This window comes from Solea senegalensis, linkage group LG13, assembly GCF_019176455.1.
Source record: "Solea senegalensis isolate Sse05_10M linkage group LG13, IFAPA_SoseM_1, whole genome shotgun sequence".
In the NCBI taxonomy this organism is placed as follows: Eukaryota; Metazoa; Chordata; class Actinopteri; order Pleuronectiformes; family Soleidae; genus Solea; species Solea senegalensis.
Window position 1 is genome coordinate 1,653,970 of NC_058033.1, and position 18,353 is coordinate 1,672,322.

At 42.1% G+C, this 18,353-nt stretch overlaps 2 protein-coding genes across 8 annotated transcripts in view; both read left to right on the plus strand.

The window, feature by feature from the left end:
- The first annotated feature begins 783 nt into the window (after positions 1 to 783).
- On the plus strand, positions 784 to 15,167 carry pld2 (phospholipase D2). Of its 2 annotated transcripts, none has more exons than XM_044042637.1 (24): positions 784 to 940; positions 3,726 to 3,881; positions 3,967 to 4,094; positions 5,459 to 5,601; positions 5,727 to 5,820; positions 6,439 to 6,504; positions 6,596 to 6,654; positions 6,736 to 6,981; positions 7,063 to 7,206; positions 7,297 to 7,380; positions 7,451 to 7,529; positions 7,671 to 7,781; positions 7,865 to 8,071; positions 8,290 to 8,446; positions 8,533 to 8,651; positions 8,876 to 8,989; positions 10,285 to 10,389; positions 10,542 to 10,630; positions 10,730 to 10,843; positions 11,110 to 11,156; positions 11,354 to 11,488; positions 12,550 to 12,703; positions 12,970 to 13,087; positions 13,173 to 15,167. In XM_044042637.1, the coding sequence occupies exons 2-24, from the start codon at positions 3,749 to 3,751 to the stop codon at positions 13,395 to 13,397; spliced, it is 2,871 nt and encodes a 956-aa protein (XP_043898572.1). In that variant the 5' UTR covers positions 784 to 940; positions 3,726 to 3,748; the 3' UTR covers positions 13,398 to 15,167. The 2 variants fall into 2 exon arrangements, with proteins under 2 accessions (XP_043898572.1, XP_043898573.1); XM_044042638.1 differs by lacking the exon at positions 784 to 940 and adding an exon at positions 2,734 to 3,107.
- Positions 15,168 to 16,289: 1,122 nt separating this feature from the next.
- Positions 16,290 to 18,353, plus strand: part of mink1 (misshapen-like kinase 1) — a 28,238-nt gene continuing 26,174 nt past the window's right edge. For all 6 annotated transcript variants that reach the window (XM_044041846.1, XM_044041849.1, XM_044041850.1 and 3 more), the window contains exon 1: positions 16,290 to 17,640. In XM_044041846.1, the coding sequence (XP_043897781.1) occupies positions 17,584 to 17,640 (57 nt within the window). In that variant the 5' untranslated portion in view covers positions 16,290 to 17,583. The remainder of the gene's footprint in view (positions 17,641 to 18,353) is intronic.

Sequence of the window (18,353 nt, forward strand, 5' to 3'; positions counted from 1 at the left end):
GTCAGTTTATTTTACTAATTATCCTTTTACTTAGTAATAAATGAGTAAGCTGTTCTATTTTCTCATTTATTTGCTCACATGATCTTGGCCCGGGTTGATGATTATGGTCTATGGCTTATAAAAGGAACAATGTATGATTAAGTAACATTTTTTCACTGAAGTTGCACTTTTATAAATCCAAAAACAAATGAACAAAAGGCCCAGTTGTTATAGAAGGGGGATGTACATTCTCAAAAACAAATTTACAAGATGTCAAACGTTCCGCACTGTATTAGTTCATTCTCTAAAATAAAATAAACGTTTTAATGTCATTCCACAAGCCTTGTCTTGTATTCCTTATGTTGTGGGGACCTCAATCTGTTTACATTTTGTCTTCCTTATGTGGGACAAAAACCAAGTCCACAACGTAAATGACTGAATTTTTGGGTATAAATTAATCATCAAAATAAGTGACTTGCAAATAAGTTAATGTAACGACCTCTGTGTGTGTGTGTGTGAGAGAGAGTGAGATAGAGAGATAGTGAGATAGTGAGAGACCTAGTCATGACTTGCCCAAGTTATTTGTCAGTTTAACGCATGTCTGTCATTCTTCTGCTCCCTGCACAGCTGAAGTTGCTTTATTTGGTATTTAAAGTATTTATTTACTTATTTATTTATTTTATTTTGTAATACAATCACATTATTCTATAATGAAAAGTGAAAGACGTTTGTGTATAAAGTACACGAGTCGTGTAGGATGGTCACTTCTTTTCCCTCGGCGTGTCCTGTTGGACACACGCGCATGATGGGAGGGACTAAGCGTGCATCACTTATCAGGGAACAACACACGAACTCTCCGGTGACCGTGTGTTTGCGTGGACGACGATGAAAGTTCACGTTTAACGTGAACGCGCTTCATCTCGCGCGTGGATCGCCGGCGTGTGTTGCAGTCAAACGGAGAGTAAGTGTCGTTTTTAAGACAAATGTCTGGCGCAGATTTCACTCGTGTCCCTGTTTTCTCCCCCTCCATCCCCCTCTCTCTCCCTCTCTCTTTCTCTGCGTACGTACGTGACTGTCGCAGCTCTGCAGCCTAAACTCTCACATCACACCATCCAGATGCCTCTTAGTCGCTAATCTGCCTCTGTGTGGTGTATTATTGCGGTTAATCTTTGGTCAGGTGACATTTGCGGTGGTTTTGCACACTGAGATGGAGGTTCACTGGTTTTTTTCCTCCGTGGAATGCTGTGACGCTGATGTAGGAAATCACGGAATGGGTGGAGACGACACAAAACTGTGTTCTCGGCTTTTGGAAACTTTTTTTTAATATCCGGTTTGGTAGAAATGGACTTAAAAGCTAAGTTATGACGTGAAAAGTGCGTTAATAAGAGAATGCGAGCAGTAGCAACACAACTCTTAAATCACAGACAAGCTAGGTGTGTACGTGTTTAAACTACAAAGTACGTCCTAAACACGCTTGTTATGACTTTTGTCGTAAACATGGCGAACGCAATAAATGAATATAAACTGAATTCCCAACGTATGACACATAACTTAACAGTATATTACATTTAGCCAAACACATAATGTGATAAAACCATGCATGACTTATTACATTTATCTACAAAACATGTATTGACGTGTTGTGAGTACATGAAATGTATATAAAATAAACATACACAATAGGGATAAGCATATGTGACACATTGACCAGTGACACGCACAGACATTTAGAAGGGCAAGGGCACAAATTAAAAAAAGGGCACCTAACGCATACTTTTGGCCAAAGGCAGTCCGGCCCTGGGGACAGAATTTCCCATGGACCTCCACACATTATTGTTTAATTCATTTCTATCACCAAGATGGGCATTTTCTACATGGCACTGAATATCATTTCCTCTAAAGGTCCTGGTGGTGACCAGGGCACCTTTAAGGACACTCTTTGGGACAGTAGGGAACTTCATAAAGGTCAAAGGTGATTGAAAGCACACCCATAGGAAATGAAGTTGTGAGGGCATCTTATAGTGTACTACATCATTATTCTCAACAAGAAAGACACTCCTTTCAATGTAGAGCTTTAGACAATTACATAGAATCATTAAACAAACAAAAACAACATATATTGTGTGTCTGTGTGTGTTTGTTTTAAAGGATAATTTACGACCACACAGGTGACATACAGCTTTTTTTCCCATTATCTCTCTCAGTAATATGTAATGTATTATATTTACAGATGGAGAGACTCACTCAGCGTTGGGACTACAGTCTGAATTAGTTCATATATTACTTTCCTGCTTCAGGAACAGTTTATAGTCAAATTATTTCATGGGAAAACATGACGGGAGGCTCTGGAACCTTTTCTTTTTTTATCTTGTAGGGAGTCTTTGGCTGAGAAACACAACAGAGAACGTCTGGTTTAGAGTTTAGAGTGGGAAATCCTATGTGAACTTGCAGAGCAGGCATTTGTTGACTCAACACTGTTATTTTAGTCACGTGGGAATTCCTGACCAACATGCACAGATCCTGACCTCTGATTGAATATGTCACTTTCAAAACCTTTATTTTGTTCAGGGTGTCGTCAAAGGTCTCATTCACACATGTTGTAATGTGTTGTCATTTTATAAAAAGTGTTTTTTAACAAACTAACATCGCCATGCGCCTGTTATTTTTCTTAGGATATTGCATTGACTTCCATTCATTTTGAAAAAAAAAAGCCTTTAAAGTTGTGAGGACCAGCCAAAATGTCCTCACAAAGCTACAAATAAAAGAACACTCACACACATACACTTAGTCCCTCCTCCAAAACAGTCAGTGTTGCCCAGGAAACAGTCAGAAATGTACCCACATGTCGCACAAAAGGGTTCAAACACACCCTTTTTCTCTCACTGGTAGTCAAGTCCTGACTTCTCATATTTCACTCAGTCAATGACCGGATTGGCAGGTTAACACGCGACGTGGCTGTAGTGAGTCAAGGCTCTCTGTTTTTGTCATTTTAAATGAATGGTACCTCTCACGGGAACATGATCTGTGGTTGACTGTGACTGAGCGGTACTTGAATGCCTCTTCCTGTGTGCTGCTCTGTCGGACCGTTCCACCGACGCTTGTGTTTCTTCAGCAACTTTAAACTGCAGGTGAAGTCGTGTTGTGCCGTCTGACTCTTGAATGACGACTGTGACTGCTAATGAGTGGAATGCCGTCGCTGCGGTCCTGCCGCTGCTGCTCCTTAATACTATACCTTGTGTTACTCGTGATGTCGTTGCTGCTGCTATTTTTGTAATCGAATGGAAGCACTGCTGCTGCTGCTGCTGCTGCTGCTACTTATGTTGGCTGTTAACATAGATAAATAGTAGATGTTCCAAATGACTTCACCCTTTTTCCATACGACATAAACAGAATGTGCAGGCTGTAAGTCGTCACATTTTGAATAGTGAATATAGCACTGTTGCTTTCAATGTAACGTGTTTACTTCATCTCTGGTGACATATATCATCACATAGAGCTTTCTTTTGCATACAGCTCATATTAGGAAGCAATGTATAGATACAATTATATTGATTAAACATACATTTGACATAAAAAGAAACAAATTACAGACTCCAGCTTCTTATCTGCTGTGATATTTCTTTTGTTTCACATGTGCTTGATCTCATGCATGCTCGTTTTGTGCATATTTTACTGTACTGTGTATTGAGAAGGTGCACACGCTCCGGATTATACATGCAAATCCGCCTCTTTTGTCTTTGCACCAGGGCACACTTGAAACACTGACGTGATGGCCAGTCCAGAGGAAGTGATTGAGCCCGAGGCTCTGACCTCGGCGGCACAAAACCTGGGCAGAAGGCGCTTCTCGCGTGACATCCACAATCTGAGTCCAGATGAGTTCGATGGCCTCATGTCCAGCACTGGTGAGCACGAAACATTACATTTGGTCACGTGTGATGAGTGTATGAGATGAATTGGACTATAATATCTCAATCTTCCAAATCACAGATGGGCGTCCTTTCCTGGTAGTGCATCATCTTCCCGAGGTGAAGGAGACGGGGGTACCTTACTTGATTCCCGGTGTTCCTATCACGTGCAAAGTGGACAACACGGAGAAATACACTACTCGCTCAAAGGTACTTTCTCTTGGTGGTTGTTGGAGGTTGCAAGTATTTGTAGAACGCTTCAGAGGAAGGCACACATATAGACCAATGTCTGACCATCCCTGACAATACAATACGGTATTTTATTTGCAATAATATTTAGATTTTGTGGTTCATTTTTGTCTGCTTATTTCATTAACAACTCTGTCAGAGCAAAGCTGCCAGTGAGACTTGATTGTTAAACTTCCGGCTACTCAGTCAGCTGTCACCTGTGTTGTGTGATTGATGACTTTCACTCATTGTGGGTGTTTTGAGCCACAGGCTCAGCTGTTGTTGTTCAAGCCTGCTGTTGTTCAGATAGGGACGGGCAGGCTGGAGATTCTACTGTGTAGATGCAGAGTTAGCGTCCAGCAGGTGGGTAAAGTGTTTTGAAGGTGTGGGTGGCTGGTCTTACTGCTGAGTTTCCTGTGAACCACATCCCACAAACATTTGAGTTTACAAATTTGTCATTAAATGCGTCACAATAAAAAGCGCTCACATGAAGAAGATCGTCTAGAGAAATCTATTAATATTTCACGTAGATCAATCTGCAACTATGTTGATCATCGATTAATCGGTTTGTGTGTTTTCAGCTTCTTAAATGTGAATATTTTCTGGTTTCTTTCCTCCATATAACAAAGAAATCATTAAAACTGAATTATTGCTGTTTGTGGACAAAACAAGACATGTGAGAACATCACATGGATCAATATTTTTTCAACATTTTCTGATATTTTATGGACCAAACGATTCCAAAAATCAATTATGAAACTGATCGTAGCCCTAATTTCACGTGAAAATGCAGTCCAGCTCGCCAACATTCAGTCCCAGTGATTCATTTTTATTATAACTGCCAAAATGTGCAATAATGCAGGAATAGTCTAGTTTTATTTTTGCTGGGGCAAGGCAACAGCCTGAGTGATTTCAAAGGATTTCCAAAGAACGAGGGACTGGTTCCACGAGTGTGCAGTGTTTGTCTTGTGTGTTCATTTAGATGCTATGCAAATACATTTTTTTGTGGTTGAGGAAAGCAAAGTTGAGTTCAGTCTATTTGGCGACGTCTTCTCTCACAGACAAATACACAGCTTGTCCTCGACTGCGTGGAGTTGACTACTTTGACTACTGACTACAAACCTTTTTAATTGTGTTTCCCGTTGTTTTATCTCCAGCTGCAATCCCACTCTTCTATTTCTTATTGTTCTATTTTCAATGTCGACATAAATGATGTCACAAATTGAATCGCAGAGTCTAAGTCGTGCAGTTCTCTCTGCTCTGCTTTAAAACTGCACTTTGGATTGTCTTGCTGCATAAAATGCTTGTCTTGTCTAATGTGCATCGTTTGAATCATGCCCACACAGGTCCATGTCGGGACTCTGTACACCGTGCGGCTCACGCACGGACATTTCCACTGGATAGTGAAGAGGAAGTACAAGCATTTCCAGGAGCTGCATCGAGACCTTTACAAACACAGGATGATGATTCAGTGGCTGCCGATGGGAAGGTCAGTGCACAAACCTATTCTATCTTCATCTGTGATGAGCTGTGATGGTGAGATATTGGTGCTTTGACTTTCCGTCCAGAGATTCCAGCACTGACTACTTTGACTATTCAAATTTCTCTCCAAAGATTTGCAAAAGAAAGGCAGGAACTGAGAACCATGTCGGCGGAAATGCCCAGCCTGCATGGGACTGAAAGAACCAGAAGGACTTCCAGCAAAATGGTACCAAACAACACTAATATCCTGGCACTCAAATATTCTATGAGCATCACTAGAAATTGTTTTCTTGATTGTTCTTACAAATATATATAGAATAATAATGAAATTGTTAATTTTACTGTACAATTCATCAAAATAATTCAAATGCAGTTTGCCTGTGTGCAATATCCACATTTTTCTTACATTCTATCAGTTTTTTGGTGAAATTTGGTGAAATTCTTCAGTCCTGCGTAAATTCACTGGCCTGAAAATGTTTGGATGTTTTTTTGCTTATGCAGATGACGGTTAAGATGCAAAAAATATCGCCTTTTTACCATATTGTGTTACAAATCTGATGTGTTTAAAACTAGAAAAAGCTTTCAGAGAGTGCAAAGCTCTCAGTTTCTGTCTTGCAAAATCAACAACTGTTTTCAAATCCAATGTGTCCAGATCTAAATCAAAATCAAATCATTTCTTCCTTGGTCCATAACCCAAATCTCCAGCTATTTGCATCCAACTCCTCTCTTTATTTCTTGAGTCATGCTGCTCACAGCCACACAACAAACAAACATAGCGATAACTTGTGTGTTACAAGTTGTATTTCAAGCTTTTTGAACTTTCTTGCCTCCTTTTCTCTTTCAGAAATATCTTGAGGAGTATCTGAACGGACTACTGGAGAACAGATTCTGCAGGAATGACCACAGCATGGTAATAGCAGACAAACACAAACATACATCAATGCATACAACGTGGATTCTATGCTTCACATTTACGTCGTGATCGTGTCTTTCTGTTCCAGCTGGAATTCCTCTCTGTGGGCGCTCTCTCCTTCATCACTGATCTTGGACCCAAAGGCTTGTAAGCAAACTTATTGGCAGTGTGTGAGATACCCAGGAAACGAGGCTATGATTAAGACGTTTATTGTTCAACTTGTCTTAGGGAGGGGCCCATCTCCAAAAGGTCCGGCGGTCACCGCATCCAAGGCCTGAACTGCTTTGGCCATCATCAGTTCTGTTTCCGCTGGTCTCGCCGGTGGCTGGTGGTGAAAGACTCCTTCCTGATGTACATGAGTCGAGACAACAGCTGCATCAACTTTGTGTTGCTGTTCGACCCGGAGTTCAAAGTGAAAGTGGGCCGGGCTTACACGGACACAAAATACGGCGTCTGCATCGAGAACTTCACTCGGTACGTCCTCCGCGCGCTGCTGTCTGTTTGTGTCTGTGAACTCGGGGTCACGGTATCAGTCTTCGCCCTTGTTTTGTTTAGGAATCTGGTCATCAAATGCAGCAGTTATAGACAAGCTCACTGGTGGAGTCATGAAATCAACCGGCTGGCAGATTCCTGTGATTATCTCAAAGTGCAACGCTTTGACGGGTTTGCACCGCCGCGCGAGGACACGCTTACTAAATGGTCAGACATGTATCCCCCCGCAAATTTGATCTCTTGTCTTTTTGGGTTTTTTTTTCTTTGTTTACTAAACTTAATTGATATCATTTGAAGGTATGTGAATGGGAGGGGCTACTTTGCAGACCTGGCTGATGCTCTCGAGAAAGCCAAGGAGGAAATCTTCATCACTGATTGGTGGTAAGTGCCAGCAGTATCTGAAAGAAGCTTCTATTTAACAGCATGTGTGAATAATTTTGTATTTTCTCAGGCTCAGCCCTGAAGTTTTCCTAAAGAGGCCAGCGACTGACAACTACTGGCGCCTGGATGAAATCCTGAAACGGAAAGCAGTGAGGATTCTCTCTTTTTCTCTCTCAATTGCATACCTTTTGTTGAGTTTATTATCTGCCTCTGTTTTGTCTTTGTCAAAATAGGCTTAATCATTATTGTTTGAATTAAGGGTTCACCTCTCTCTGGACTTTTCCCCCCAGGAACAAGGAGTCAAAGTGTGTGTCCTGCTGTATAAAGAGGTGGAGCTAGCCCTTGGCATCAATAGTGAACACAGCAAGAGGACGCTCATGAATATGCACCCAAACATCAAGGTCAGTCTCTGCATAATGGGACGCACAGAGAAGGGCGGCGTCTCATGTTCTAACGTCGGCGTCGCCCCTTTTACATGTGACAGGTGATGCGGCACCCTGACCACGTGTCCTCCGTGGTGTTACTGTGGGCTCACCATGAAAAGATGGTGGCCATTGACCAAACGGTGGCTTTTGTCGGGGGAATAGACCTGGCGTTTGGGAGGTGGGACGACAGCCAGTACCGGCTCACTGACCTGGGTTTGACAGAGATGCCCAGTGTACCTAAGGAGGATCCAAAGGGAAATACTGAAGTAAGAATTTGTTAAAGGAGTCCATACAATAGCGCGACTTCACGTGCGGCACACGCTGTTGTTGTTGTTGTTGTTGTTTATATGGCAGTGCACAGAGGGTGAGGTTATGTAAGGGGGGATGACCGTGATCGGATGTGGTGAAGAGTTATCCGATCGCTATCTGATCACAGAAAATGGTTGTTGATTGCCACACACTAACATTTTTTTCTGTTAACCAGGACAATGGTGAAATGGATGGTCCTAAACCATCTGAGCCGGATAATCCAGCACAGCAGGATCCTGGCAGTCTGACTTGCAACACCAAACTGTGGCTTGGCAAAGACTACAGCAACTTTATCAAAAAAGACTGGGTCCAGTTGGACAGACCCTTCGAGGGTACCTGCCACTTCAGCTTCAGTATCGCAAACGGATTGAAATCATTCTGAACAAGGGAGCTGAACGAATTGCATCTTTTTCTTCAGATAACATCGACCGTACTCAAATTCCTCGCATGCCATGGCGCGATCTGAATGCAGCCATTCACGGCCGGGCTGCCAGGGACGTTGCCCGCCACTTCATCCAACGCTGGAACTTCACCAAGGTCAGACTCGTGTGATATGAGCTTTTAAAATGACACCTTCAGATGGCTTTAAATCAATCTATAGCATAACTGTTAACAAGCTGTTATTTAACAAAATTAACAGAAAATAAAAGAGCGGAGTAAATTGCAGTAGCCTGGTTTGAATTTGAAGGCTGCTTATATAGAGACATGACAAACAGAAGGAGATAAATCTGGCTCTGATTTCTTTGTTTTGTCTTCTCTAGATCTTCAAAAGCAAGTACAAGGACGACTTCTACCCCTACCTTCTTCCCAAGTCTCAGTGCACGACCGACTCGCTCCCGTTCACCGTGCCTGGCTCCAGTAAAGCCAAAGTGCAGGTATTTATTCCCACACACTGAACGCAGATGTGAAATAATGTTTTAGGGGATTTTCATCAGGAAGACAAGGGACATGAAGTTTACAACAAGCGAATGTGTCATTTAAATGAATATAGAGCTGTCATATCTGACCTAAAACACTAAAAACATTGAGGAGTCACTAAAACTCTATGTTTACCAGATTTTGGGAGTGGCTTACTGTATATATACAGAATCAGGACAATGTCAAGATTAGAAAACCTGTTTTGTCACAAAGCCAAAAACACACACATATAAACCAATGCTGCTGATGTGGAGACATTTAACAAAAACGACTTGTATTACTGTATACAAACAAGACCATGGCCAAGAAAATTGAAGGCTAGTACTTCCACTCTCCGTTTATGTGTGAAACCAAGTCATTTGTAGCGGGTATTCTCACAGATCTATTTACAGCACAACAGAGCGGCTCTGTTGTGGCTTTTGAAACGCGGCTCAAGTGCTCAGTGTTGTTTTGCAGTTTGCAGATGGCGGAACAAGAGTAAGCAAAGTCTGCGGAACAATGTCAACTCCGACACGTTTGTCCTGTTCAGTCGAGCCAGAGGGAAACAAATGTACTAGGACAGGGAGGGGATGTCTTATGTTGTCTTATATTCAACATTGCAGTACAGATTACGCAAAACAACAACAACGAGAGGACAGAACAATGAAAGCTAATACAATAAAGAGAATTACCTTAGATAAAATAATGATCTGAGCTGTTAATGGCAGAAACATTATCATCACGTGCTATTTTTAAAGTGTTTGTCATCTATAACAATAAGGCTCTTTATGTTCGTACTGTACAGAGGGCGGTGAACTGTAATCTTAAGCCTTGCTGCCGTATATGCGCGAGCTTTCAGATCAGATTCAGGTTTCTGGGCACAGCTTCTCTGTGTGTGTGTGTGTGTGTGTGTGTGTGAGACACAGTTACAAAGTGGTTATCTTATCATATGACTGCAAGTTAGGACAGTATTTCCCAACTACTTTTTAAACATGAAAAACAATCACAGGCAGGATTCAAGTCATGGCAAAAGCATTTCATGTCAAATATCATTTGGAGTAGACTGGACTTTTTCACAATCACAGCTTCATATTTAATAAATCGTCAGTGAAAGACTATTTAACGACGCAAGCAAATCTTCTCGTGTGTCCTGACCGCCTCAGGACGACAACAGTGTTGTTGTCGTGACAGTAAAGTGAGAAGATCACACCGTATTTGGTGAATCCCGTGACGGAGAGAGGATTTGAGTTTCTGCACGTCCTTTTCCCCTCAGGTGTTGCGCTCTGCTGATCGATGGTCAACTGGAACCTGCGAGTGCTCCATTCTCAACGCCTACATCCACACCATTAAGAACAGTGAGCACTACATCTACATCGAGGTAATGCACAAAGATTTTCGATAATTACTGCGATTGTCTGTGGCCGCTGGGCTTCTGATTGCAGTTGCTGGCTGCCGTCCTCGCCAGCTACCTGCCTGCTTTTAAGCACTCGGCTCACACTGAGCCACCATCTGCCTTCTCTCTGCCCTTAGAACCAGTTCTTCATCAGCTGTGCTGACGCGAGGACCGTCCATAATGGCATCGGCGACGCGATTGTGGATCGAATCCTGCGAGCACACAGGTCTGTTTGGAGCTCACAGGCCACACAGTCTTCACCCATTATAGTATTTTATATATATATATATTAATGGTGTTATTGTGAATTAATGTCTTATGACAGAGAGCAGAAGAAGTACAGAGTGTTTGTGGTGATTCCGCTGCTTCCTGGATTTGAAGGAGACGTCAGTGCCGGTGGTGGAAACGCCATCCACGCTATTCTGCACTACACTTACAGGTGAGTGTCATTCTGCCGTCCATTCAGTGGACTGTGTGTGGGTGCAGTAGAAGGTTTACTCAAGGATGAATTAAAAATCGTTGTTTCTTCTGTTACAATTGATTTTAAATGATGGTTTTTGTGTCAGGAACCTTATATAAATGTTATCACTCAGTGAGTCATCAGATTACAGCTGCATTCAGCCTGTTGTACAGAATGAAAGATTGTCTTCGTTCATTGACGTGATTGTTACGTAATTGTGTTTGAATGCATTTTTGTTGTTTCAGGACCATATGCAGAGGGGAACATTCCATCCTATCACGGCTGAGGGAAGGTGAGTTTTATTCCGGCGACGTTTCATTCGAACGACCTCCTGCATCCTCTCTAACGTCACTCCTTCACATACCTGGTTCTAGGTATCTACTCCCCTTGATGTGTTCATCTCTGTTTTTGCATCCACTCCAACAGCCTGTTTTAATGTCCTGTATTCTTTATATAGTCCATAGTCAATCATTTTGTTTTGCTCCACAGTTGAAGACAAGTGGACGGAGTACATCACAGTCTGTGGCGTGAGAACGCACGCCCGACTCTCCCAGTCGCTCGTCACGGAGCTCATTTACGTTCACAGCAAGACCCTCATTGCTGACGACCGCTGCTATATCATCGGTGAGTCACCACCGGCACGAGCTCATTCAAACGCTCGTCATTTGAAGTGAATTGAGATGCGTCTTTATGTGCGCATCAGCGTCACTCGGATGAAATGCAATCCTAACTTAATCACGCATTTCAAAAGTGGCACTTTTAAGTTGTGCTATAAAATTAAAATGTGCATAAATGTGTATGGATGCATTCATTTATGAAAGCTTATTGAAGTGGGTGAAAGTGTGTTAAATAGGGGATTAAAAAGCAACGTTACGAGGGGATAACAACATAAAGCGGCACTATACATAGAAAGGTATATTCATTTTAGATTCATTTGATTGTTTCAGGAAACCTTATCTTATATTTCCTAAGATTCAATTGTTCAGCTGTATTTGAATTGCATTCTATAATAACCTCACTGTACACAGTCTATAGTAGTTTAGTGGCCATGGATTCAGATTACCTGCCTTACCAGATGTAATCTTGTCTTGGTGGTATTGTTCACTCTCAGTCTCATATTACGTAGAATATACACTTGTTGGCCACTTTATTAGGTACACAGGACACTTGATATTGTGGCAGGAGTGGCGCCCTGTGTGGTCGTGTTCTGCTGTAGCACATGTGTGTTCAGTATTTGAGTCTCTGGTGCCTTTCTATCATTTCGAGCCAGTCTGGCCTTTCTCCTCTGACCTCTAATATCAACAAGGCATTTTTCCCAGAGACCCTAGAGATGTTTGTGTGTGGAAAAAAAAACCCCAGTAGATCAGCAGTGTCTGAAATAGTCAGAGCAGCCTGTTTGGCACCAACAACCAGCCCACATTCAGAGCCACTTCTGATGCTCAGAGAACATGCAAGCTCCATGCAGGAGACCCTTGTTCGTGAAGTGTAATCTCCTAACATTTCATTCCTGAACAATACAAACGACAAATATCTAAACCAATAATCCCTAAAACCTCGTTCTGGAGAATATTTCCCATGTCATTTTAATGCAGTATTCATTTCCTGTGTCCAATACTGGGTCAATAACAAAGATGTCTCTGAAAGGACATGTTGTAAAAGTTTGCACACTCCCCCTCGTGCTCCAGGATCGGCCAACATCAACGACCGCAGCATGCTTGGCACGAGAGACAGTGAGCTGGCAGTGTTTGTGGAGGATGAGGAGAGGGTGCCATCCATCATGGGAGGCGAGGAGTATCAGGCGGGACCCGTGACACTCGCTCTGCGCAAAGAGTGTTTCAGGTCAGAGCGAAATATGGAACTCCTGAAATGGCAAATCTGCATGGATGACCTTGAATGAGTGCCTTTTTTTATTATTTTAGCCTACGTCACATGATAAGTCAGTAAGTGAGAAACCACTGATCTACAGTATCTTATCTTTAGGCAAAAACAGTAATAATTCTCTATATAGTTTCATTTTTAATGAAGATACTTCTATAACTAAAATGGAATGTGATAAATGGACTGTGCTTGCTGCACTTCCGGCTGATGTGTCTTTACCTTACCAGTGTCCTTGTTGGCTCGTCCTCGGACCCAAGTATCAATATTGATGATCCCATCAGTGATGATTTCTTCTACTTGGTATGGAATGAAACTGCTAAACTGAACGCCGCCATTTACGAGAAGGTAAGCAATCAAACCACGGAGTGTGGATCATAAGTTGTGCGTTTTTTTCTAAGTTTCTCACCTCACTTGTGCTGCTGTGATACAGGTCTTCAATTGCCCGCCCCTTAACATTCTCCACAACCTGCGGGAATTGAGGGAGAACTCGAACAAGCAGCGCCTCTGTGACACAGACCCTGAGCAGGCCGCAGAGGAGCTGAAGGCCGTGCGCGGACTGCTGGTCCACTTTCCCCTCAAATACTTGTGCGAGGAGAACCTGCTGCCTTCGCTGACCACTAAGGAGGGCATGGCTCCTGTAGAGCTGTGGACATAACCGCGACTGGTCAGACCACTACATAACTGTTAAAGGGCTGCTGCACCACACAATGTTCAGCGTAGCGCTCCAATGCAGGTGCTGCACAGTTCAGGAAGAAGACGTCACGTTTAAGACCACACGTGTAAATCATTGTGTTGTTGCCTAGTGATGAGTTTGTCTGAACGTAACCACTAAAATATCGATTTTTGATGATAATGGATCATCTTTGAGAACAGTAAGTTAACTTGGCCAGTTTGTTCAGTGCACGACGAGCAGTGGAGCAAAACACACGTAAAAATGAATGTATGATTCAGACGAGGACTGCAGGGTTGTACTGGAAATCAAGCATCTCACATGATCTGGGAACATAGTGTACATTTATCACTGCAAGGTTTTTGAGTGAGTGGGTGGCACTGTCTCTGTCTCTCTCTCTCTCTCTGTCTCTCACACACACACTCTGCTTTACCTCTCTCTGCAGTGCCAGCAAATCTGTCAGAACATTTGTGGTTGTTATGGTGACGGATATAAAGAGATGATTGGATTGGAGCGGAAATAAAGACTGAATAGGGCACAAAAAAAAAAAGGAGGGTGGGGGGGAGTGTTAGTGATGAGTTTCTAAATCAGGATGCTGCTCCAGAAAACAGAGGCTAATGTGTTGAAATAATACCATAAATATCTGTTATTGTTGTAGACATGTGGGGAAAAAGAAAAGAAATGGGAATGAGATAATTAACATGCGCTATTAAGAGTCACCATGACAACCAAATAACGTAAAATATTATTGCACCCTTTTGGCAGCAGCCCAGATCAGAATAAATATATATTAAATAAATATAATTTACCTGTGATAAAGCTTTTTAAACCAGTTTGAACATTGCTATTTTCCACAATGTTGTGTATTCGTGCCAAACAGACCATATTCTCCATTACATTAAGCCATAACACTGTTGAATTTCTTTTACTGAGCCACAAAGCATTGAGTGAGAGCGACTATGCAGCCTTGAAAAGTCTTGCACTGGACATATACTGTACTGTTGATGGTAAAAACCAGACAAGCAGCTACCCTTCTTATGATTTGAAAGTAGCACACAGTAGATGCAATAAGAAAATGTAATAATAATGATAAGAATGGTTCCTCAGCTACAAATCACATGTGACTGAAAAGGAGTTTTAAAGTGTTTAGAGGATTCATGCGATTCATACACAGTCAACGCTTTTGTTTTGTTAAGTTGTTGGAGATATCGGAGCAGAATTTGTAGTTCATATTTTTTTATCCTTCACTAACTTTACGATAGCGGACGCAATTGTGCAGACCAATTTCTACGTGAAGCACCTTTCACAGAGTAGCCAGTGAAGCCATCTGTGCGCAAAGATGGTGCATTATTTACTCTCCAACTGTTCAACCTCTCCCATGGAGGATGAGTTAAGAAGTCACTCATGAGTTCTTCCACTTTTTTTTTGTATGAACTTATAAAGCACAGTTTGATTCCGTCAATAGCGTTCTTTGTGTGTTTTAATGAGCAGCCAAGTGACCTTATTACTGTATATTTCTATCATGAATTGTATTCTTAGCTGACTTCTAACCAGCATCACTGATACATGTTTATAAATATAGTACTAAGATCATTTTTATTTTTAACTGATAACATTCACACTATGAAATCCACTGTATCTGTAGATTTCTAACCCACAGAGCTAAAAAAAATAATAAATACTCATTTTTGACCAACATTTGTTTAAGGTTTGTTACTCTTCCTTGTTCCATAAATAAACCTTTTATTGAATGTCTGTGAAGTCTGCGTCTGCTTTTAATGTCATCCTCGGAAACAGTTAAAACAGTCCCATTCAAGTCTTTCACAGCTGAAACAACATGTGGAGAATCCATGTGTCTGACTTGCCTAACTTAACACAAACTAACTCTTTAAATGCAGTGTAAGGGCATTTTATTTGGGCACTGGTCCCAGCTGAGGCATCTATTTAACTCCAAATAGGACAAAATACATGTGTAATATCATGTTGGGAGGATGAAGTGGATCTCCTGAGTATGTTCACTCTGAGTTAAGCCTGTGTGTTGGGAATGAAAAAAGCCATCCTCAATGGAGCTCTGATACTACGATTCACCATGGCAACGGTTAAACAAAGAGCACAGCCTCCATTTTAATCCAGTTGAGCAGAAATATTAACTCATGCCAATGGCCACAATGTTTAAACTGACTCACTTTTTTGTTTATTTTACATTAAAACATTTTAGTCACTGAAATGCTGTCAAAGCACATTCAAAAAGTCACTTCTAAACTACATTGTGTTAAAGTGTTTCCAACTGCATCAGAAATATTCACATCAGCTATAATCTCCATTATGATATATATGGAAACATGATTTGTGAGATTTTGGGGGGGTCTCTAAAATATTGGCAAAATATTGTATTGATTACGTGAGCTGTTCAAAATGTTACCAAGTTCATCAATTATGATTATTATAATAGGCGTCTTAATTAATCCAGGCAGCCCGAATGTCTTGAGTGGGTTAAATCAAGGCCCTTTACTAAAGTACATGGATACGATGTTTTGTAAAAAATAAAAGAAAGTTTTATTTCAAGGGAATTATGCCCTTATACAAATAGACTTAAGGCGAGTATAGTCAATGTCTGCCATTAAAACCTCCTAAAAGTGACATACTGGCCCTTTAAATATTTATTTTAAACCTTTATTTCAAAATACACATAGTCTATTTTTTTCTGGTTTTACTATTTATTTTTTTTCATTATTTGTTTCAGCAAAGTCTTTAATGATTGATTAAATTGATTAAAAGAAAATATGTTGAGGTAATTTGTCCCTCGTGAGGCACCGTAGCTGTCCAAGAGCAGAAAACACTTGAGGAGTGTTCCGTGCAGCCAATCGTCAGTAGAAACGCGCAGGACTACATCAAGTCTGGAAGTGGGAGGGAGGAGGCAGGACTTGGGAAGCAAAACATGGCGAAATAACAAGTTTGGCTGTTAGCTGCAGTTTTAACCTGCACCTCGTCCCCGCAGTGTTGGACTCGAATTATTCATTTTTATAAAACCCGGACGGTGGGAAACGAAGGCAACGTTAAAAAGTCGAAAGAGTCCGAGGCCCAAGCTGACAAGGCGAAACCCCGGTTAGTGCCCGTGTGCCTCCCGTGTTTCCCCCGGAAGGTTGGCGGTGCTAGGCGCGACTGACTGACAACACAGAAAATGGATGAAGAAGGAAAGTTTATTCTGGGGAAAGATTGTTTTAGTCTGCTAGCTTAGCAGCGTTAGCTCCAGCCAGTCGACGGCGCAAATCGAACGTACGCACCTGACTCGTGCGGTATTTGGGTTTGTCGCGCGCTCCGATTGAAATAAAAAAAAAAGGAGCATTCAAGTCAAGTAGTTCTTAACAAGTTTGACAACTGCAGCCGCAACGAGGTTGTTGTTAAAACGCGTGTCTGGTTTTTCGCACCTTTCCCTGAGTGATACAGTAGGAGGACATCTTTTTTCTGACTCATAATAATAATGACAGTCTGACAGTCGGTTCTGGTGCGGACGGACCCGGACGCCATCGTCACATCAGACGTTGCGTTCTCCTTAAAAATAAAACGACCACTGCGTTACCGAGCCCTTCATGTCGTGCTGGACTTTGTCGTCGTATTATTCCAGAGCCAAGCCAAACCTAAGTGCTAGAGTTTATTTCCTTTTTTATTAACGTTGTACGCATTTTTTGTCCCTTCTGAAATACAACGTTATCTGGGATGCTGGAGAGCAGCGGAGACGTCTCGTCGAAATGAACGCAGCAAGGTGTCCAACAACAACATTAGTGGAGGTGCATTGCATTGAACGCCTGCCAATTGTTGGAATTTTACCGATGCTCACGGTGACGTTAACACTCTGTGGCAAACCTTCCGTTCGTTTAGTTTAATGTGCTTCGTTTTGCTGATACTGTGCCCCTGGGTTTGTGTTTGCGGAGAACATCGCAGCTCTCGGCCAGAGTTGACGTGATCTCGCTCGCTGGGTGCGTCTGTGCCAGCTCCATCATCTGCGATGTGTTTGCTAATCTAGCACCCACCGTGTTGTTCCGCTACACTTCCAGCATAACTGGCTTTTCTGTGAACAAGATAAGCCCCGTCAAGCTCGCCTTGTTTCCCCAGCTACTTCTTATTTAATATCTGGCCAACTTGTGAGCCAACGTCATAAGTTTCGCCAGCTATGTCTGAAAACGCCCCCACACGAAGCCTGGACGACATAGACCTCGCAGCTCTGAGGGTGAGTATGTCACTGCAGGACAAGTGTTATGCTCCATATCCATGTGCAGTTCCATCCTACAGATTTATTTGGTGTCATTTTTTTTTGACATAAGCACGACCACATGTAACTCCCACCCAGTGGAATTAATTTGGCCTGGTATCTCCATACGTGCTATACATTCTGTTGTAGCATATCACATATTTCAATTAAATATATTTAAAGGCTAGCTCATGTTTACATGTAGTTGTATAAGGTAGTGATGCTTAGTCAGCACTGAGTGTGCTGTGCACACCCCCTGCTCCCAGAACCAGCCTCTATTACTGTGAAATTAGTGGGTAAACCTGGGGTTTTTGAACCAGGGCAAACCTGCTAAAAATAGCCAATAAACATCCATCCATCTTCTTCAGCTTTATCCTCCACATGGGGGATGCTGTGCCAATCTCAGCTGACATAGGGTGATAGACGGGGTTCCCCCCGGACAGATCGCTAGTCCATCACATGGCGCCAATAAAGTCAATAATTGATAATTGATAAGTGATATGCCCATGCAAATATCAACGCACTCTAAAGTAAACATGAGGGAAACTTGGGCGGAATTACCTGGTTGAAGACGAGGGAGATTACAGCAGGATAATGGCGGAGGAAGTTATGTTAAGAGTTGCCCCATCCATGTTCAATGCATAGACTCTATGCTTTGTTGTCTATGAGTAAATAGAGAAATCCTGCACTTT

Excerpts from the sequence above, each read along its gene's own strand:
- pld2 (XM_044042637.1), top strand. The coding sequence starts at position 3,749 with ATGGCCAGTCCAGAGGAAGTGATTGAGCCCGAGGCTCTGACCTCGGCG. Across the intron at positions 5,821-6,438 it reads GAAGGACTTCCAGCAAAATG|AAATATCTTGAGGAGTATCT; the intron begins GTACCAAACAAC and ends TTTCTCTTTCAG. Across the intron at positions 6,655-6,735 it reads GATCTTGGACCCAAAGGCTT|GGAGGGGCCCATCTCCAAAA; the intron begins GTAAGCAAACTT and ends AACTTGTCTTAG.